The 23026-nt window shown below is 40.2% G+C and overlaps 1 protein-coding gene across 6 annotated transcripts in view; it reads left to right on the top strand.

Annotated features, from left to right (window-relative positions):
• Positions 1-23026, top strand: part of BNC2 (basonuclin zinc finger protein 2) — a 400292-nt gene that overhangs the window by 264152 nt on the left and 113114 nt on the right. For all 6 annotated transcript variants that reach the window (XM_048850870.2, XM_075128811.1, XM_075128812.1 and 3 more), the window contains one exon: positions 4610-4712. In XM_048850870.2, coding sequence (XP_048706827.1) covers positions 4610-4712 — 103 coding nt within the window. The remainder of the gene's footprint in view (positions 1-4609; positions 4713-23026) is intronic.

Raw genomic sequence — 23026 nt, 5'->3', positions numbered from 1 at the left:
AACAGTGAATTCAGCATTCAGCTTCTACAGAATCACATCAGGCCCCTTTCACTATCTCCCCTCCCCCCTTCAGTGTGCAAATAAAGAACTAACAAATGTCCTACTACAGTTTTGCCAGATCTGCACCATCACTTACAAACACACTATTGGTGAACACAAACCCTTCTCCTTGCTCCCTCTAAGTCCATCCCCTCCATTGATTGACTGTGTCCATCTATCTCAACAAGAGTTTCCAAATGCAGCTCTCTCGGTCATTTTCCAAATCTGTAGTTACTCACTGTAAGTGATAGGGATTCATTTAAAGCAAATACTATAATAAAAAAGAACACAGGAAGTTAATCTTAAAATGTTAAAAGACATTTTCAGACAAGAATGAGAATGTGTGTCAATTTCAATTTGAAGGCAGTTACAGGCATATTTCCTCACACGTTGGCATAAGGATATACCATACTCCTGGTTTACTCCACCAAAATAATCTCAGTTAAATTAGTTGTGTATTGGGCTCTGCAGTGATCTGAGGTAGATGGCATCATGGACTACATTAGCTTTGGATTAATTAAAGAAACCTTAAACAAATCTTAAAACTGTCTTTTTAAAAAAGTGTTGTTTACTAAAGACCATAGTCTTCGGTTTTTATATGGCTTCTATTACCATAGCATCTGAGCACCTTGCAACCTTTGTTCTTTTTATTCTCACAACACCTCTCTGTTGTTGTTACTCCCACTTTGCAGATGGGGAATTTAGGCACGGAGTACGGTTGCCAACCTTCTACTTGCACAAAACCAAACACTCTTGCCCTGCCTCCTACCTCGCCCCTCCTCCGAGGCACCGCCTTCCACTCACTCCATCCCCCCTTCCTCTGTCACTCGCTCTCCCCACCCTCACTCACTTTTCGTTTTCACCTGGCTGGCTCAGTGGTTGCGGTGCGGGAGGGCTCCAGCTGGGGGTGTGAGCTCCAGGGTGGGGCCAGAAATGAGGAGTTCAGGGTGTGGGAGGGAGCTCCAGGCTGAGGCAGTGGGTTGGGGTGAGGGCTCTGGGGTGGGGCCAGGGATAAGGGATTTAGGGTGCAGGAGGTGGCTCCAGGCTGGGGCTGAGGGGTTTGGAGTGCGTGAGGGTGCTCTGGGCTGGGGCAAGTGGTTGGGGTGCAGGTGGGTATGAGTGCTCTGGCTAGGGGTGCAGACTCTGGGAGGGGGCTGGGGATGAGGGGTTTGGGGTTTAGGAGGGTGCTCTGTGTTGGGGGAGGGTGTGTGGAGTGGAGGTGTTCGGAGTATGGGAGGGGACTCCGGGCTGAGATAGGGGGTTGGGATGTGGGAAGGGATACGGGCTCTGGGCTAGGGGTATGGGTTCTGGGATGTGACCAGAAATGGGTTCTGGGTGTGGGAGGGAGGTCTGGGCCATGGCAGGGGGTTGGGGTGCAGAGGGAGTGAGGGCTCCAGCTGGGGGTGCAGGCTCTGGTATGGGGCCAGGGATGAGGGATTTGGGAGTAGGAGGAGGCTGGGGCAGGGGGTTGGGGTGTGGGAGGGATGAGGGCTCCAGTTGGGGCTGCAGGATCTGGGGTGGGGCTGGGGATGAGGGGTTTGGGGTGCAGGAGGGGGCTTCTGGCTAGGGCTGAGGGGTTTGAGGTGCAGGAGGGGGCTTCTGGCTAGGGGTACAGGAGTGGGGGCAGGCTCCAGGTGGTGCTTACCTCAAGCAGTTCCAGGAAGCAACAGCATGTCCCCACTCCAGCTCCTACACAGAGGTGCGACTAGGTGGCTCTGTGCGCTGCCCCATTTGTAGGCATCACCCATGCAGCTCCTATTGGCTGTGGTTCCTGGCCAATGGGAGCTGCAGAACTGGTGCTTGGGGCGAGGGCAGCGTGCAAAGCCCCCTGGCTGCCCCTACGTGTAGGACCCGGAGGGGGGACATGCCAGTGCTTTCAGGAGCCACATGGAGCCACAGCAAGTAGGGAGCCCGCCTTAGCCCTGCTGCGCTGCCGACCAGACTCCCAGGCCCCAAAACTAACATCCTCACCACCAGGCCATCATCTTCATCTTTCAGAAATGCTACATGGTTCACATTAAAATTTATAGTCATGTACCTGCATCTCTGAAGCCAGATTATGGCCTAAAGTATCAAGATTCCTGTGGAGCAAAAAGAGAGGCCCAGTTAAGGCTGGGCTAAATATCTGGGCCTGATTACATACCTTAATAAAAAGTACTTATCACTTTTGTAAGGTTTTCTCATTTACCTATTTTAAAAAGAGAAATTTTTATGTTTGTGGAAAGTTTACATGAATTTTCAAATATTATGTCATTTTGATGTTATAAGTTCTTAATGTGGGAAACACATAATCAACTAAGTAGAGTAATACCCTCAAGACGATTTAAGCGATTTTTTTAGTCACAGAAGAGGAAAAGAAACTCTAAACTGGTAAAAATTTTTTCAGCTCGTCATTTTAAAATGGCTAAGTGGATCATTTTCAAAGGGGTGAGAGAAAAGTCATTCTTGGGCTAAAACGTTGTGCCGTATTTCAAGTTTCAGCCTGATTCCAGTTTTTACGGGCAACATGCAAATCTTGGGGGCAGGGGAAACAGAGGTGGGTTTATAATGGAAATTCTAGTCAACTTTTAATAAAGCAGCCCTAGCAGTTGACGTTATTTCAGATGGTGTGTCCGCGCGTGTAGCAGTAACATGAAATGCAACAAATCTACAACAGATTGGTGCAAACAAAGTTTTTAAAAATAAGTGAAATAAGGCATTTGTTTATAAGGAAAAAAAATCTCTTACAGTAGAACAGGAATACCATTCCATTTTGTCATGCCTTCATTCTCTTTGCAGTACAATTAATTACAGAGTTCATTAATTAATGAACATATTAGAGAAAGACACCATTACTGACCAGGGGAGACCTGAAATATTACCGAATCAATAAAGTATTGAACATGAAACGGGACCTTTCAGTAGAATTTTTTTCCTTGTAACCTACAAACACACATATTATTCTGCATAGTCAGCAGTTCTTTTTTGCCCTTATATTTCATATTACTAATTATTTTAATCAATGATACATACAGCAATGTTTTACAATCTAGCTAATGAGTAAAGGCAGTTGACTTTGGGAATAAGTCCCTGAAATATCTGGATATTTTTTTGCGTCAGGGCTTTTGAGAGTCAAAGGTAGTAAAAGAGCAGACTGGATGGGAGGGAGGAAGGACTCCTGCCTCAGAAATCGAGCAGAGAAACACAGATTGAGTGAGTCAGTAAACCACAAATGGCTTGAAGTTTCTGTGTCTGATTCAAATAAATAAACAAAATGTTTAAAATAGCTTGAACTCCTTTCATTGTCAGCAAACAAAGAGTTTAGCTTGCCCATGCTAATGTTTAATGTTGTTTTCCTTACAAATCTGATCCTTTCAGCATAGGGAAGATCATTCCTGTTACTTACAGGTATTGCAGATTTTTAAGTGGAAGCGTCTAGGAGAGGTTTGTAAGGCAACAGCATTGATAAAGTTCCCATGTATCTGCAGTCATAGGTACCAAACTCCCTTCCCCTAGTGAACCCCCAAGTAATCATTGATTGCATCTAAATCAGTAGAGATATCTTTTCCGGGAAGCACTGATAGTTACAGTAGATTGTTAATCTGTGAATGATCAGACTAAGCCTGCTCTGTCTCCCAAACCTCCATGCAAATTACACCTAAATGCAAGCCATAAATTTATTGGTAGCAGTTTGAAGAGCACAGGTCATCTTTTGCACTGTTTAGAAACACAGGTCTCACCACATTTATGCTGACTTTCTGTGAACTCTTTTCCCCACACTCCCTAAAGTAAACTTTCTTAGCTTTTTAAAGTAGTTTTAAGATTGGGTTTAGATAGATGTATTCATTGTCCAGATTTTAAATCTCAATATTCAGTCTGTGTTTTTAGTAGATTTCCTTTTAAGAAAAAGTGGAAAACATTTATATTTTAATAAATATATGAGACGAAAAGGTAAAGGGCATGTGTGGAGATCAGAGAGAAATTATGAATGCAAAGGAAAGTTACGCTGTATCTCATGAGCCAGTCCTATCTGTACCTCTCTCATTTTATTGCTGCTTTGGAAACGCCAGTTCCCAAACCGGTGGCTTCCTTCTGATACTTAACTGAATTAGATCTTGTGTGAATCCCAACAGGGAAACATGAGAACAATGCTTGGACAACGCTCTGCCTTTATGTATATTTTTATGTGCATGTTTCACTCTTGATTCTAACCAATGTGACATAGTGCTATGTGAAGACATGACTATAATAACATTTTCCTTCAGGCACTTGATTGGAAAAAAAGCCTGAGTTTAGTCCTTGGTCTGTATTCTTTTAAAGAATTTAAGAATTTATTCAGCCTATGGAATAATATAATACATTATTATTGAATAGACTTTTTTTATAATTGCTCAGGGATATTGATATATGCATTTTAAAGGAAAAATAAACCCTATGTAAAAGAATTAACAATGCTTTGCATTTTAGAATTTCTTTTCTTTTTCTTTCTCTTTATGTTCAAAAATCCCAGCCACCATATAGGCAGATAGTTAAAGAACAAAAAAAAAAATTATCTGGTAAGATATTTATGTGCATTTGTTTCTTTTTCCAGGCCATCCGCTGTACACTGGTAAATTGCACATGTGAATGTTTCCAGCCAGGGAAGATTAACCTGAGAACCTGTGACCATTGTAAACATGGCTGGGTGGCACATGGTAAGAAATATCTGTTCTTTTATCCTCTCTGTTTTGTCCATCTCTATCTCATTAGATATAATGATAATAGCTATATCTGTCTATGCACACACGAGTGTGTGCTTTTTTTAAAGCAGTCTCTACATTTGAGAAAAGAGGGTCAATTATGCCAGCAGTGGCTTCAAGTGTCATTGGAGGCAATGAGTTTGTTAACATTATGTGCAAAGCCAGTGCTTCATTTGTAATGAAAGTAGTGCCAGGTCTCAAGCAATTTTTTTACATTCATATCTGGTGCAGCAAGTCCAGAGGTGCCGGGACTATGAACTGCCAAGCTCAGAGGTGCCTGGGCTCAGCCCTGGCACAAATTGAGCACTGTGTATAGCTCGGAGAACATATTCTAGTTTCCAAGCAGTAATGCTACGCTCACAGCTCTTAGCAGGAAAACAAGATGTTTATAGTATGGTTGCACTGTGGAGTTCACATTGCACATATGCAGCAGCCAAAGAGTCACTGAATTCCCATGGAAACTCAAACATACCACTGTCAGCTTTTTGGAGCCGGGATGTCAGAATAAAGCTGGTATATCCTCTGTGGCTGAATGAAAGCCTTATAATATGGCTTAGCAGCTGATCTTATCTTCCCTATGTTAAAGTGGGTATAGGAGGGCTGGAGTGGGCTCATGTATTTGGCTTGCATCTAAATAAATTTTATAAATATACACCAACTGCTTGGGGTTGGATCCTTTTTTTAAAATTTATTTATTTATTTATTTAGAAGTCAGTCACAAACCTACCATAAACCATGTGTATCTTGCCCATGTCCAATAACACTGGAATGCGTTACCTAGGGAGGTGGTAGAATCTCCTTCCTTAGAGGTTTTTAAGGTCAGGCTTGACAAAGCCCTGGCTGGGATGATTTAACTGGGAATTGGTCCTGCTTCGAGCAGGGGGTTGGACTAGATGACCTTCTGGGGTCCCTTCCAACCCTTATATTCTATGATTCTATGAATATAGTTTTAGTAGACACAATTAGAAGACAAATAAGAAAGACATTTTCTTCTGAAATGATTTCACGAACATCAGGAGAAGAGAGAGAGATGGCTATCTTTGCAGAAGAAATGTATGTCTGAGTTTCCTTCTTACAGTTCAGACTGTGGGCCCCGAAGCAAGCATACTCTCCATTCTCAGTTTTGCCAAGCATCCAGTGGATTGTGTTATATAAATTCTGTTTTATTTCAGTAAGATCTGAAGGAGAAGATCAGTATCTTTCTCCTAAAATGTCTTTGATTTCTATGTATTTTGTGCGTATCTATGTAATGCATTAATGTGTGTGTGCTGAAACTAAGCGTGACTGAATGCTTAACAAAACTGAAAAGCAAGAAGTTCTAGGGGGCTTTTAAAGTGTCCCCATTCCTGGAAGGGAAAGGAGTATGTTTGACGTTCCCCTCTGGTGTTATCCGGACCGGTGATCTGCTAGGTCACTCCAATCCTGGACTCTGGGAGCCAGCCTTACACTGCTATGCTGTGAGAACCCCCATTCCTGGGCTGTTCACGCACAGCCTCTGGCATGTAAGCTGCTCCTTGGATTGTGCAACCGAATGACACTAGCCAATATCTCTGGTCCCAGACACAGCCCTAGGAACCTCCATCTTGCAGTGTCCAGTTATGCCTGCTGGACACTGGAAGCTTATATGAATTTGCCAGTTTAACAAAGAAATTGATATGTGCCAGCCTTGTTATCCCAAGGGGAGTCTCTGACATGCTTCAAACCAAAAACGCTGCTTTAGGTAGAATAAACAAACAAATTTACTAACTACAAAGATAGATTTTAAGTGATTATACGTCAAAGCACAACAAGTTGGATTTGGTCAAATGAAATAAAAGGAAAATGCATTCTAAGCTTATTTTAACATTTTCAATGCCCTTACAAACTTAGATGCTTCTCACCACAGGCTGGCTGGTTGCCCTTCAGCCAGGTTCTCCCCTTTGATCAGCACTTCAGTCGCTTGGTGGTGATGTCTGTAGATGGAGGTGGAAGAGAGGAAGACCATGGCAAACGCCTCCTCCTTTTATCATATCCTTTCTTCCCTCTTGGCTTTGTGCCAGCCCCCCCCCCCCCGAGTCAGGTGAGCATTACCTCATCGCAGTCCCAAACTGACCAAAGGAAGGAAGGTGACTTACTCGAGAGTCCAACAGATCCTTTATTGTTGCCTAGGACAGTGTCCTTTGTTCCTGTGAGGCTGGGCTGGGTTTGTCCCATATATGCCCTGATGAGATGTGAACTGCCCCTCTGCTCTTGGGGAGTTTTTGCCTGGATTTGCGTTAAGCCATGGAGACTCATTTTCAGCCTCATAACTGTATACATGAAATTATAGCCTGAAACATTACTGTAACAACAGTTACTATAACATCACTATAACAACAATGCTCAGTACATTATGAGCCTTCCAAAGACACCCAACATGACAAACTTTGCATTGTATACCACACAATCATATTATAAGGAAAAATATGGGGGTGCAGGGTGTTCCCTCAAGGTACAGAACGTCACAGTATGCAGGTACAGATCCATTCCTGTGTTGCTTTGTAATGAATGGATAAAGTCCTCTGATAATACTGAAGGTAAAACAAACAAGTAGCTAGTTGGTTTGCTGATGAATTATGAACTGGATTCCTAATTGGGCAAAGCTTCTTTCTGTTCCCCAAAATTTCAAACAAGATATGTGCTCTAGCAATATAACCAGGCCCATTCACATTCTTCGGGGCTTTTGGCCATCACAGTGTCTTTGTAGTTCAGGTAGACATCCAGCTTTGTGCAGGATCAGCACACAATGGTCTGCTGTTCAAAGGGGAGGGAAGACGACTTATCTGGCTTATTTCCAATGGCCAGACAAATTACTTCTCCATGTTGAATATTTGTAATCATATGGCCTGCTGCATGGACTTTAGTTTGGACTATAGTAACCCCGGTTTGTTTGTTTTTTTTTGCTTTTAACCAGAACTCCACATAACAGTGTGGCTTGATTTCTCTGGTTGGTAGTTTTCTGTGAAGTGGATGGGTTGAAAATTGGAATATTAGAAGATAGTGTGAGGCCACCCCATACGTATAACAGAAATGGCCCAGGTGCTAAAGGTGAAAGATGAATGCTGTAAACACTGGGCACACCACTTGCTCGATGCTGTAGTGCTTTCAAATAGAAAAGTTGAGTTCGAATAGATATTAACAAAAGTGTATATTTTAGAAATGGAACCTGCAGAAAATCATTTTCTTTTCTTTTAGCTCCTTTTAAAGTAGATGTTGCCAAAGTATTTACATTTTATGGCAGTATAAGGCTAGTCAGATGTATATTGCAAATGCACACTCAAAGCACAGGCTTATAAATTAGTTCCTGAAGACTTTGTGATGAGTCTTCTTGACTTGTTGACTTTAGCTACTCTCCAGAATTTGAGAGGTGCATTCAAAAAGAGACTGATTAATTCATTGTACTGTTGCACCTGGATTTTAAAATCCGTGAATCATTTTACTGTTCAAAAATTACTTCCTTTAAGCCCTAAACACTGTACTTTAATGTTCAGTGAATGCAAATGGTAGTTCCTACTGCATTAATTAGGAGGTTTACTTCTGGTTTTCGTTAACAAATTTCCACTCATATCCTTGATAGATGAGGTAATGTTTTATTAAATGCACTTATCAAAGAATAGGTGTTTCCAATAAGAAGTACCAAGCATATCCAAGCTTGATAACCCAGAATCATAATTAACTGAAGAGGCCAAAAATAAACCTCAGTTGCAATTGTCTGATGTTTCCCCTGACTCATCCACACAGAGTTAATTCATGCTAATAATTGTCCATTTCAAATGTTGGAATTCTGGAGCCAAGAAGGAAAGGGCACACAGCCATAGTGGTATTATTTCACATAGCAACTGCTGTCCTGTTTCTTTTTCCTGTTTCCATTGTCTTTCTCATGTTTTTCTTTCCTCACCTAAAACGAGCTGTGCGCTTCTTGAAAGGAAAGGTTTTCTACAAGTTCAGTTCTTTTCTATTCAGAAGTGCCAAAGAAGGATGTCAATATAAGAGCAGATTCATCAAAGCAGTTCTTTTGTGGCAAGATAAATGTTTCTGTTGGCAAAAGTTCAGTTTATTGAGTTTTGACCCTGCACCCTTTCACTATAGTGGTAATCCTACCATCAGCGTTTTTAAGGCTCAAGACAAAAACTGCATAGAGTATAGCCCCCTTCTCTAGTACTGCTATGCTTAGGAGGGAATTGGTTGTATCTAGTGTGTATTACTGAGTTTTTTAAGGGGATGTAGAGAATTGGGCTGTTTTAATTCCCTTCCAGCTGAAGCTTGGCATTTGTATTGTCAGCTTGGATGGAGATTTATTTTCTAAAACAAAAAAATAAATCATTTAAATTGGATAAGCCATTTCCGAGGCCTAGAGCAGTAAAACAGACAAGGGTTAAAAAAAATCTTAAGTCACTTTATATGACCCATAAGATACAAAATAAATAAATAAAATCTTAACAGTGAAATTGTGTGGGCACTTTGATTTAGTGTAGTCCAGGGCCATTTGGTATTTTTTAAAGAAAACAATCAGATACTTTGAGTAGACACTGTAGCTGCCTCTCCTAATATTTTGGTTGTGTGACAAGTAACCAATGCTAATAAAATAGCCTTAAAACTATACCAGATTGGGTACAAAAATTCACTTGTTCAACCTTAACGATGATGATAATGATATTTTACATGCATGTCTTCCCCACCTCCCCCACCCCCACAAAAAAAATCTTACTTTAGGCCGGTGAGAGAGGAGAATTATGCTAGGCGGCAGTAATAAAATCTCGGTGATTACATTGACTCAGCATTTTGTCCACTTGATCTGTCATTGATAAAAGAATATGAACTGTCATGCCACCAGATGTACCACAGTTGTGATATCTAGTCCGACTGAATTACTGACCTGATACAGTATCAGTGGAAATACAGTGTTACCCTCTTGCAATGATTTGTTTATTTTTTCACAGAACAATTTCACAATGAGAAGAAACATGTTTTGCATATCGCAACGTGCTGAAACTAGTCAGGACTTTCATTCTGTTTCACTACAAATGGAGTTCCACTATATCAGACTTCACTATTGTCAGTTCTACTGGATGTTTATTAAACCTCTGAATTCACTGGCTGAAAAATGGTCATATAATCAAAAATAGTTTCTTGCGTTACCCATAAATTGGTCACCCATCTAAACTCAGTTAGATGTCGGATACAGACCCATTCTTGATATATTGTGCAACTATTAATATTCTTGAGCTAGTTGAATTTCACAGTATTCTTGGAATCGAGCTGTTGAGGGCAATTAAGTATCCTGTGAATATTTATTTTCGTTTCCCTGTGCAAAAGTGGACTTTTTCTCAGAGCAATAAGTTGGCCCTTAGCTCGCTAATAAACAGTGCCAGGTTTTTTTCTTGGTGTATGCTGAGCAGGGAAGCTCTGGGCAGGGCCTTTTATTCTAGACACTGTGCTCTGGGGGTCTCTCTTTGCTATACCTGTCCTCTGAATTTCACATGACCTCTTCTCGAAGCTGGGTGCTGGCCAGGCCTTTTCTCTAATAAATCTGAGCTCAAATTCCTTGGTGGATTTAATGAAACAGAAATTGACTGGAGTTTTGCATCACATAGTGCAAAGCCATTACTCCTTTTGGTTGAAAAGGTGCCATCCAGCGAGTATTAATACCCAGCCTCACTATGTGGGTTACACTTTAATCTTGCTGGGGAAATAGTTTTCTGCTGTCAAGTTTTTGTATAATGCACACACTAACTTGCTGTAAATGAGACCAACAATCAAAACAATGACCCTCACCAAGGAACTGAGAGTGCTCTATCATAAATTCACATGCATGACATGACTATGACTTCTTGTTCATTCCGAATGGCTGAGCAGCCATTTCTATATGGTAATTTGTAAAGTTGTCAGGTAAGGGAATGGTGGGGAGAGAGAGAGAAAGGGAAAAGGAGGGGGAGAGAAATGCTATTGTCCTATCAGCTACTGAAAATTTTAGAAATTTCATCTCTCCCTGACCAGACTCTCTGTACAAGTTTCTATGAGGATGTGGTTTAATGCGGAGGTTTAGGACTTTTAACATGAGCTGCATGAAAAAAAAAGTGTTAAATTAAAAACCTTTCTGTGTTATCACATTTATCTCAGTCCAAAGCTGTTGAGTGACAGAAATCTGGAGCATTACATTTGCAAAGCCAGAGCTTAGCTCTGACACAAAACCAAAGGAGGTCACAGGTATAACACTCTGGCTAAAAATTGGCATGGATTGCAAGGGGGGCGGGAGAGATGTGTGTGTGCCCACTGTAGGTAGATTTGAATAGAAAATATTTCTATATTTTTAACCGTCCTGTAGAATTTAATAGAGAATCATAATCCTTCTGTAGAATACTGTAGGATGCTCATTAAAACCACATTTTCAATTAAATTGTATAGGTTTTCAGAGTAAATTCATATTAAGTGGCTATAGAAACCTATTGGTTCCCTCTTCAATTATATAGGACTTTTCCATAAGCATCTTTGTAAAGGAATTTCTTTAGCTCTTAGTTACTTCTCCATCTGGTTATGAAGACCAAAAACTAAGTCTTCATGGCTGTTAAAGTGACTTTAAAATAAAAGTAATGTTAATCTAGCTCTACACTGGATTTAACTGCTCCTGAGATTCCAAGCAGACATCCAGGTTCATGTACCTCCCTGGGCAAAGTCTCTTTAATCTATCATTTTCTTTTTGTTCTAGTAAGGTATAATCAGAACTGGGTTTTTTGTGGGGGTGGTTTTTGCCTAAAATCAGTGATCCCTTCTTGGTCTGACCTGGGAGGACCATGTATTTGTTCAGTTTGTTTCCTTGCTCATCAGCTTACAGTTGGTGTGCTTTAAAGGAAAGTATCCATGTAAACAAACCACACAATGTATTGGTCTTTTTCCTCTGGTTTTGTGTGTCTGTAAATATTTCAGTTGAGTGTAAATACAAATGGATCATACAGAGTCCTCACAAATTACGGGCAAGAATCGCTTGCTTCCAATACTGGAGTATCACTGTGGGATGTTTTGGTGAATGCAAGGGACAGAGATTCAAAAGTTCCGCACCAAATTTTCTGCTCCTCTCAGCTTCTCCTCTCTCCGCCCCCACCCAAAGTGTAATGTTAGAGCAGTATTTGGCCCATAGCTTTCATTTCCAGTTCTGCTACTGATGCATTGTGTGATCCTGATCAAGTCATTTTCATGTCCCTGGGTCTCCGAGTCCCTGTCTGTAAAATAGGTATAATACCCACTTTCACAGCTGTGGAGTCTCAACTAACCGTAAAGCATTTTGAGATGTTTAGTTAGAAGTTGTTATAGAAGTGTAAGACATTATAATTACTTGCCCATTTGTTAAGTTATATTATTAAAGTGACATTTACAAACTAGCCTTCATCTAGAGATAAACAAGCCCACATAGATTTTCCTCCAGTGATGAGAGGTAAGAAAGTCTTCAAAAGCTGGTCCTTCCCTTGAAGAGGAGAGAAGCCAGTAAGGGGTGTGGATGCTGTAACTAAGGGTGCGGGCTTGAAGTGGTTTCCATCATATACCGGGTTTACAGTTTGGTTCAATGGCTCTCAGCTCCCCCACTATGCTAATTGTTGCAGCACTCCTGGTAGAAAGAAAAGTTTTCTATTTGAACTTACCAACACCTGGGGGGCTTTAAAAATATGGGGACAATGCAAAAATATTAGTAATTTAATTTTGTTAATGAAGCATAATGAAGGATAGTTTTGCTTTCATTGATAGTCCTCTATTAAGGGACAGTAGCAGCTCACAGTTCAGTTTCTTCTTTGAATGAAAGCCTGTGGCACCCTTGAGCATGATCAGTGAAGTGTGCTGACATAGGGGTTAACTATATGACCACTGGGGAAGATGTGGCTTGAGCCTTTGAATGAACAGCAATAGCAGATTGGTTGGAACTGTCTGCTGGATTTTGAGCATCATAGGACCAGTACTGTGGAACTTTAGAGCAGGAGTCTCAGCTGAGCTGTGGCTGTCAATTTGGGCACTTTCCTAACAAGCAGTCATGGTTACCTGAATTTTAAATAATGAAACCCGTAACACTGATCCTGCTGCACATGAAGGGCTGTGATGTGCTAACCCTTTTACCAGTTTATTATGTTTTATTACATCATACATTTTATATCTTGCGAACAATCCTTCAGGAAGCTTAATTGTTTATAGGAACATCTTAATTAACTAGAGTTCACCAGGTTAAGCAGAACACAAACAAAACAAACTCAACCACTCCATTCAATCTAAAAGCACAAGGCTAAAACAGGGAGAAGGATTTGATGGTGAGAATAAAAATTGCATATTGCTTTCAGATGTTATAATGTAATGATAAGGCCTTGGGTAACTTTACCTCTGCTTTCTATATTGTGAATGTGACAATCACTGGATGGGAAAAACATAGTGTTACCTTGACTTAGTAGGAAGAACTTTGACTCAAGCTATAGCGTTATGAGGAAATTTGCTTGGTTAATTTAGTAGAGTTCCCAATTTTTTATCCCATTCCCTTCCAGATTTCAGAAACAGAAAATGTATTCTGTAAAGCATACACTTAAAACCCTGAAAGACTTCTCTAATTATATTCTAATTGATTGCAGTCAAATTTGCTGAAGTGTATTTAAACTGGAGCTGTGTGAAATGGTCACACTACATGAACTTTATGGCAATCACCCACAAGTGTCTTCTTTAGTTGTGGGGTGGGGGTAGAAAAGAGTGTTGTTGTCAAGGTTCCTTCCCCACTCTGAACTCTAGGGTACAGATGTGGGGACCTGCATGAAAACCTCCTAAGCTTATTTTTACCAGCTTAGGTTAAAACTTCCCCGAGGTACAAACTATTTTACCTTTTGCCCTTGGACTTTTTTTGCTGCCACCACCAAGCATCTAACAAATATATAATCAGGAAAGAGCCCACTTGGAAACGTCTTTCCCCCCAAAATCCTCCCCAAACCCTACACCCCCTTTCCTGGCGAAGGCTTGATAAGAATCCTCACCAAATTGCATAGGTGAACACAGACCCAAACCCTTGGATCTTAAGAACAATGAAAAAAGCAATCAAGTTCTTAAAAGAAGAATTTTAATAGAAGAAAAAGTAAAAGAATCACCTCTGTAAAATCAGGATTGTAAATACGTTACAGGGTAATCAGATTCAAAACATAGAGAATCCCTCTAGGCAAAACCTTAAGTTACAAAAAGACACAAAAACAGGAATATACATTCCATTCAGCACAGCTTATTTTCTCAGCCATTTAAACAAAACAGAATCTAACGCATATCTAACTAGATTACTTACTAAGTTCTAAGACTCCATTCCTTTCTGTTCCCAGCAAAAGCATCACACAGACAGAGAGAACCCTTTGTTTCTCCCCCCCCCTCCAGCTTTGAAAGTATCTTGTCTCCTCATTGGTCATTTTGGTCAGGTTCCAGCGAGGTTATCCTAGCTTCTTAACCCTTTACAGGTGAAAGGGTTTTTCCTCTGGCCAGGAGGGATTTAAAGGTGTTTACCCTCCCCTTTATATTTATGACAGATGTTTAAAAGGGTAATACTAGTCACAGGGCCTGATATTACAAGGGTTGAACATCTTCAGCTACCACTGATGTTAGGGCAGAAGGGTCTCAGTGGGAATTTGAGGGTGTTCAACACTTCTCAGAAGGCACTTGGCATAGGTATAGTTATCTAGTTAAGTGTACAGTTGCATGGTTACATTGGTTAGCTTCAGCTCCTCATTTTGTAATGTTTGAAAAAGAACAACGCTTTTACCAATTGGTGATTGCTGGCAGCCTGCTGGCCATCTCAGGCTCATGCAGCCAATAGTGATTTGGGGATTATCAGCCTGAAACTCCACTGTGGTCTTAATTTGCAGAACAAAGTCCTTCTTGCCTTCTTAAAGCAGCCTTACAAAATGATACTTTTCCACTCCGCCCAAGTGAGTGGTTTTTTTTAATACATGATATATATTTCATTACAATTTTAAGGCTAATTTAAAGATGAGCATCTCCCAGACAAATTATGTAATGTGGCACAATGAAGCTTGGGAAGATCCAAATTCAGTCTCTTAATCCAGGATTCCCAAACTTGCTTACATGCAACAATATATAATAAATTATTGAGGAGATGCTATTTCCAGCACAAATACAGCAGGGCCACATTCCCATTGTAGTGTAGAAGGAGGGATGCTTCAGGAGGGGTATGGAGGAGGCAAAGATGCTTGGAGAGTAGGCAACGGGAGGGAGGAAAGCTGTAAAATGAATGAGTAGTCAAAGGAACCTAGGTGCATGAAATGGGTAACTTCTGTTACAAACTGTAATCCTCAATAATAATTTAACAAAAATGTAGGCCCATGCACTGCTCAGTAGTGGCCATCTCTGCCAGGAAAGACAGTTATATTAATGCATTAAGATAACTGTGTCCCTGTTCTCATGGTCTGTCCCTATCAGTTAAAAAAACAGTGTAGTCCTGATTTTGTAACCTGCAGACTCTGGCCACCTGAAGGGCACATCAGCCAACTAGACTGCTGGCTGAATGCATACATTCCACAAGGACCATCCTTACCAGGCCTGTCACATGTTGACACCTGCTCATCCCTGCCCACACATGGGAGTCCAAGGAGATCTCCTTTTTTGCTTCAGTCTTCCTCCACATAGACTCTCAAATCCACATGGTGGCAGGGAAAGAGCAAGAGGGATTTGCTTTTGAAGAGCAGGAGGAAAGGGAGCACTGGGTTCTCTTGTCTCTCTCCCTGCTTCTTTCCTCTCTCTCTAGCCCCCCCCCCCCCACCTTCATGCAAACCTCCCTAACCGTCCCCTGCCCTCAGTGACAGGTGTCCTGGTTTTTTACTTAGACAGCCTGCCCACCCTGAGGCTGTTTAATAGTCCATATTCTAGTCTGGGAACAGAGACTGGGGCTCTCCTATCTCTCGTAGCAGTTCAATCCCTTTGATCATACCAGACATCAATGGGGAAAAAAAGAACTGATTTTTTTAAATTTAATTTTCTTTTCAGGTTCACTCCTGAGTTTAAAAAATATCCCCTCTCATTGAGTATCTCCAAACAGTCAAAGTTGCTTCTAACCTTCATATCGCAGGCAATAATTTAGGGAAAACTTTTTCTTCCACTATTGGTGAAAAAACATATATATACATAAAACATAAAAGAAAACACCTGTTTGGCTTGCAGGAATGGGCCTGGGAGGCTGTTTTCCTGACAGGCCAAAAGCGACCATCGCAGGGCCCCTTAAAAAAAAAAAAAAAAGTCTGGATTTTTTTTCCCTATTTCATGTGAGCATTGGCAGAAACTCTGACAAGCAGTTCTTCATATTTTATTATGTTCTTGTCTGGCAGAATCTCTGTCAGGCAAAAACCTTGTCAGCGGAAAACCTGTCGTAGGATCAGAGGAGACAAAAACAGGTGTCACATAGGCAGTCAAAACTGAAGGGAAAAAAAGATTAGGCTAAAGACAGAAAGGCAGACAATTACATTAATGCCATTGCTTTTATCTTATAGATGTGTGTTATTATCTCGGGGTGCTGAGTGCGCAATTGCCTCAAAGAAAAGTAGACAGGAGACAAGGGGAAACTTGATAGTTATTAACTGAAGAGGCAGTGTGTCAAAGCTGGATGGGGTTCAAAGTTTTGCAAAGGGATAAAAAAAATAGCAGACAGCAAAGCAACGTCTGTGAACAAACGGTGGTTCTGCTTTCGGCTACATAAACCTAGTAGCAATCTAAATTTTTCAACTTGGAATCAGATCATAGAGAGAGAAATTAATGAAAGATTTCCTTCAGACTTTTAAAATAATATTTATTCTGCGTACATGCAACTGAAATTTAGTCTGTTTTTCTGTTGGGTTTTTTTTTGGTCATTCAAGAAGCATGCGTGACGCAGGAAGACAGGCATTTGTCAGCTTAGCTGTATTGTTTGGGTATGTATAAAACACCCATGATCAACACACTTTTATTTTTAAAAATCTATTAAGAAACCTTTAACTAAGTGTGAACATTTGTACGTGTAAGCTGTAAATTAAGAGATCACATATGTGTCACTCTATCAGAGACTAAATTAATTTGGCAAATGGCTTCCATTGCTAGTTCTTAAATACTGTAAAAATCCAAAGGAAAGGTTGCTTTTGCTTCCAGATCAGAAAATGCTGTCCTCACTCTACCTCCACAATGTTTTAAAATCTGCAGTGACTGAGTGAATGTCTCCTAAAAGTAGATTAAATTAGGACAACGATGAGAATGGGGTGAAATGAAGATAGTCAAAGGATGCCATTTCATGCCTCGTGCTTTGTTTGCACTGTATCGGGATGTCATCTCTCTACCCTAAATGTTCATGTTCTCTCACTGTTTGAATTGAAGGGTGGATGGGGAGATTTCATGGCATTTATACCCTTCTCTGGATATTGCTGCATATCTTGCCTATGGGTACCTTCCGTTCCTGGCTAAGGATGACACTTTTGAAGAGCACATTTTTCACCTTTGAAATGCACTGTATTGTGCCAAATGGCAGGTATTAAAATTTGTTCGAGAGGGAGGATACTTCTAAACCACCCCTAGGATTGTTGTAGTTTGCCAGCCCCTTCAGCAAATTCAGCAAATTACTTATTCATTTGCTGCATTCCCTCCTTGAAGAGGTGTCCTACTTTTGTATGGTGGTGGATGGGTGATTGGAAAAAATAAATCTGAACTCCAAAAAATTTGCAGCCATTCATTTTCACCATTCCGTCAAGTAAATGTAAAGCTAACTGTACTATATTATATGTGGAAATTGCCACTAATAATGCTCTGTTTGCTCATCCCGTGTTGATTGTTCTACGCACTGTGTTGCAACAGTGTTATGGAGCCTTGCCATATGGGTCTTGTATATTTAACCTGTCTGCCAAGTTTTGTTGCTTCAGAAAGTGGCTCAGCTCATCTTAAAATAAATAAATAAAAATCTCCCATTTGTTGCAAGGCTCCCTGAAGTGTGACTCACTCTGCTAGTCATGGAAACACAGCAGTTTAATGCGGGAGTTACACCTAGGGTAAAACCAGCAGCAGGAAACAGAAAACTTTATTTTTAAATTTGTGCATGCGTTGTGTGCATGTCTGGTAGGTTGGATGGGGTGGTGTTGGGGCTCCAGGAAATATAATAAATAGAAAAAGTGTTCAATCTAGATTTAAGATGGAAATGGGAATGAGATCCATTTTAATCAATAATATTTTCATGTTAAAATGTGTAGTATTCTTATTATGCAAAATTTTAGCTGTGAGGTATAGTACTAGTCTACTGGAAAGTCTTGATCTTTTTGGAGACATACTTTTACTAGACCTGCTTTCCCCACTCCAGAGTTCCTAAATATTCTGCTAGAATCTGCAGATTTGCAAATAGTATGTGCATTTAAAAGTATAATTCTCATTAAAACTAGCAGGTTTGTAATACTTTTATATTGAACCAAGGCAAATCTCATTCAAACTTTATTCAAAAATGGATGTGAGACTTTAAATATATAGCGTGTGTGTGTGTGAGAGAGAGAGAGAGAGAGAGAGAGAAATATATATATATATATAGTGTGTGTGTGAGAGAGAGAGGAATATATTCAGAGGACAAGAGTTCCACTTCAGCCTGAACTCTCCCATTGTACTTCGATATGGGAGGGGTCCCAGGTCAGTGAGAGATCTTGCGTAGCTGGGCCTCAGCATAACTGGCTGAGGTATGGATGAAGTGAAAGTCTTACTCTGCGTTCTCTGGCTTTTGATAAATCAGACTAGTCATTTAATACTATTTTAATATACCTTCTGTATTTAATTTCCTTTGAATTGCATAGGGTCCCTCAAAACCAATAAAATGTAAGTGTAGATTTCCCCCCCCCCACTTTTTACTACAGTTAAAAATAAAACTAAACAAAAACAAAACCCCACAAATGGAACATTAAAGTTTGTCCATTGATAAACTATAGCTGGGTCCAAAGCTTTTGGCATAGAATACTCAATACACATGTACAGACTAATCCATTGGCTGAAATTTTTCATAGTAAGACCACTACAAATGGTAATGTGAAAAGGCTGACATTGTCTCAATTCCAAAGGGCCCATTTACAATTTGAATGATAGTATGCAGTGTCTCATTAAAATCTATAGGAGTGAGTTTGTTGGTATTACATTGTAAAGTACATATAAGCCAAATTTTCAAAAGGAGTTCAGATGCAGCCTCCATTTGTGTGTGCACAACTTGCATACACAGTTTTTTGTGCAGTTTTTTCACCGTCACTTGTGCACAGCATTGATGGTATAGATGAGCAAAACGCATTTGGCCAAGAATTTCAAAACTTGATTCCTAACGTTAGTTTCCTAAGTTCATATTTAGGTACTTAAATAACTGGCCTGATTTTCAAAAGTGTTGAGTACCTTGTAGTTCCTTGCATCTGCCATCTTCCATCTTTCCTATGCCCAATCAGAGGATGTTTGCTTTCAAATTGTGTTGCTCTGACTCCTGGAACTGCTGGATTTCTTCTCCCTGAGTTCTGTTAGCACTCATGAAGCTAATCAGGCTCATTGCTTCTCACAGTAGTGACACACTCTAAAATGTACTGGAATACATGCGACCCTCCAGAAGCTGGGATGCTAGCAAACGCCAAATCTTGCAGGTTATTTGGGCAAAACTGTAAGTGTTGGTAGCCATGCACAGATCCCAGCATAAGCAGCTGGATGCTACTTCTCCTGCCGCAGGAGCCTGGATGGAACCTGAAAATCAGGTGCACATGCTTTTTATATACATGCGTCAGTTTCACAAGGATCCTCTTCCTAGCTTTTCTGCAAATCCTCAGTGCTTCCTTGTACACAGTAGTGGAATCACAGGAGTCAGGTATATGTGTGGGCAGTGAACAATTGTTTCACCTTCCTACCCAATAAGGCTAACGCCAGCTCTGATCAGGCCCTAAAAATAGTATAAACTATTCAAAATCAGGGTTGATAACAGAAACACTGACAGACCATAAGTGGGAGCAATAAAACTTGATAACTCAAAGAGCTGAGGGTAGAGAGAAGAGATTCCCCGTTCTTACAAGAATTAACAAGAGAGGCAAGATGGATGAGGTAATATCTTTTATTGGACCAACTTCTGTTGGTGAGAGAGCTACATAGAGCTCTTCTCTGAGTCTCTCAAAAGCTGGTCTCTCTTGCCAACAGAAGTTGTTGATCCAATAAAAGGTATTACCTCACCCACCTTGTCTCTTTAATATCCTTTGACCAACACGGCTACAATAACACTACATACAACTAATTAACAAGTTAATAGTTCTTTGGAGTTTAAGGAAAACGTATTTGGCTCCTTTTTTCACTAGTTGTAATTCCTGAAATGATCATTTTAAATTTAGAAATAGTACTCCTCAAAAATATTACTCCACTGTATGTTCTTCTAGTAAAACACAAGGGTCTTTTACAGGCCATTCCACAAAAATGTTGACTTCTTTACTCGCAAAGCATGTGGTTTTAAGATTCATTAGACCTCTTTTCCCTCTGTAAATCAGCTCATCCAGAGGTGGGGAGTACCAGGAGATGGGGGCAGCAGCAGCCACTAAAAAGGGATGCCAAACTGGGATGGTGCTTCGTAGTCTTAGCACCTAAACTTAACATACTGAACCCAAAACAAACACACATGGCTTTTTGAAAGATTATGTGTGTCCTTTCAAAAGTAACATGAGCGTTAATGGTTTTGGCTTTTCTGGGTGAAATCTTGATCCCACTGAAATCTTTAGGAGTATGGGTATTAACTTCAGTTGGGCCAGAAATGACTCAAAGTGTGTATTTTTATGGCATGACACTCAACAGTGCCTTTTTAATAAGGAAACATCTGCTTTTGTCATTTTTCAGATATGATAATATCTTATATTTATACATAGTGTCTTTCATCATGGGGATCCCAAAGCACTTAACAAACTCTCTTATGCAGACTACCCACAAGGATAAATTTACTCACCTTTGAGATGCAGACTCTCTGAGGTGAAATGCAGTAGCTGTTCATCAGCACATAGCATCACTAGAGAACAGTTTAGGACAGGAAGTGAAGAAGAAGGCCATATCCAATTGAAATTGGAGCGGTAATTCAGGGAGGCAGAATAATATTACCCAAATTGACATTTTTCCAGGATATGGAAATGAACACCCTCAGCTTTACAAAAAGAGCCACGGGGTCTTTATCAACCATAGGGGCTCAGATGTTTTATTTTATGGCTTATCTGAAAGAAGGCACCTCAGCAACAAAATGCCCCCTTCGCACCAGGCTGAAGCACTGAAATTGGTTCAGTAATGATTTAGGAAATAGTCACTTAGGTGCTTTCCAAAGAACCTTTTCAATACATCCCGGTGTTTTTCTCACGCTTCTCTGCGTATTTTCAGAATGGATGGGCAGAAGCAGATACAATTCACTGAGACACAGTGCGGTATTTTTTCTTGTTACTGTTCCTTTTTTTGTTCTTGCTTGATCATTTTTATAGTCTTTTTCTAAACAAATAGGATATAATTTTGTAGATTATAAATAATGGTGAAAGGTTGCATTCTCTACATTATTTAGTTCCATACTTGAGTGCAGTGAAAAGTAGTTCCATTAATTAATGAGCCACAAAAATTCCAGCTGTTGGCCACACGGTTATTCCTTGTGCTGGCACAAATGCATTTCCTTCCTCTCCACATGCCTGTGTTTCATTTCAGTCTGTAGTGTGGCATTTGCCTATACTCTGTGAACACTCTTCTGACACACCCATGGAAAAATATATGCCTTTTTTGTTATAAACTATGCATTAGAATGCACATCCTGATTTGTGCTTAAAAAGAATGGAACTCAGTGTCTTTATTTGTGGTTACTATAATTTGCAGTATAAGGCCCCAACTCCAAGTTGAAGATGGTTGTGGTAAAATGTAGACAAATTCAGAACTAACTCCTCATCCAATTTTAAGATCCTAACTCGGGCTCCAATGGTAAACTTGTTAAAAAAAATTAAACCACTTTAAGTGAATTTGGTGCTAGACTGAGAGCCCTGGAGACTGAAGCCCTCTTTTTAGCCACAGGATAAGTACAGTGTAGGTTGTCAAAGCTATTACCCAGTGTTTTGCCAGTGTGCTTCAGTCCTCTGGAAGGACCACTTGTTACTTTCTCCTCTTCTTGTCTATTCCATCTCTGGTTTCTCTGCAAAGGCTTTTAGTGTCAAATGTGGTGGTTTTGTAAAGTGGGCAATTTCTCACTAGGAGCTATACCAGGGCCTCCATGCTTTTTTGCATAATTCCCACACAGTCATTAGAAGAAAACAACTTTCAATCTTACTACTGACCTGGGTCAATTTGGAAGTAGCACCTTAAACCCCTGAGCCATTCCATCCAACTTTTTAGAGGCAAGGACTTACCCTCCCTGTATATATTTTTAAATTAAACTGTTTCATTTAGCAAAAAGCACCATGCTCACCCCTGGAAGAGGAGTATGATGCAGCGATTAAAGCACATGTCAGAGACTAAGGAGACCAAGTTCTATTATTGGCAATTACAAGGATTTGTGTGATCTTAGGTCACTTAACCTTTTTGTGTGTGAGTTTCCCAATCTGTAACAATGAGTCTGGTAATGCCAGAGTAGTCAAAACTTGCTTCAGAAGGGTGTTGTGAAGTTTAAATCATTGTGTAAATGTTCGGAGATTCTTGGATGAGAGGTGCTATGACTCTTATTAATATTTTATTAATGTATTCAAATCTTGCTCTTCCATTCCAAATACCCATTGTTATGTGACTAAAAACAGATTCCATTATTTTCCTTACCCACTATGGAGGCACATACATGTCAAGACCCTTCCCGCCTCCAATACATACACACATTCAACAATTTCAATTTTCTAGGTTCTTTTTCCCCTTAATGGAGTACTTTGATATATCTGTCACAGTACTAACAATGTAACCATCCTACGAACAATATCATAGAAAAGAACAAAAACATTTGGGGGTATTTAAACTCTTCAGACTTTAATCTAAACTATTTATTAGGTTCTAAATCAACTGCTCATCATAAGGCCAAGTAGTTGAAGAGTGTTGGAAGAATAACAGAATCCTGCCCTTTACATTTCTGCAATACAAATGCCCTGTGGAGAGACATGGGACTTCAGTTACCCAAGTTTGCCAATCCCTTATCTTTCATGAACATTAAATTTACATTTAAAGCTATTTATTCAAAGTAGCGTTAACCACTAGAATAGGGAAGATCAAACAAATCAGTTGTAAGAAATGAAGTATGAGGAAAC

This window comes from Caretta caretta, chromosome 5 (assembly GCF_965140235.1).
Source record: "Caretta caretta isolate rCarCar2 chromosome 5, rCarCar1.hap1, whole genome shotgun sequence".
Classification (NCBI taxonomy): Eukaryota; Metazoa; Chordata; order Testudines; family Cheloniidae; genus Caretta; species Caretta caretta.
This window is presented reverse-complemented; position numbering and strand designations above follow the sequence as displayed.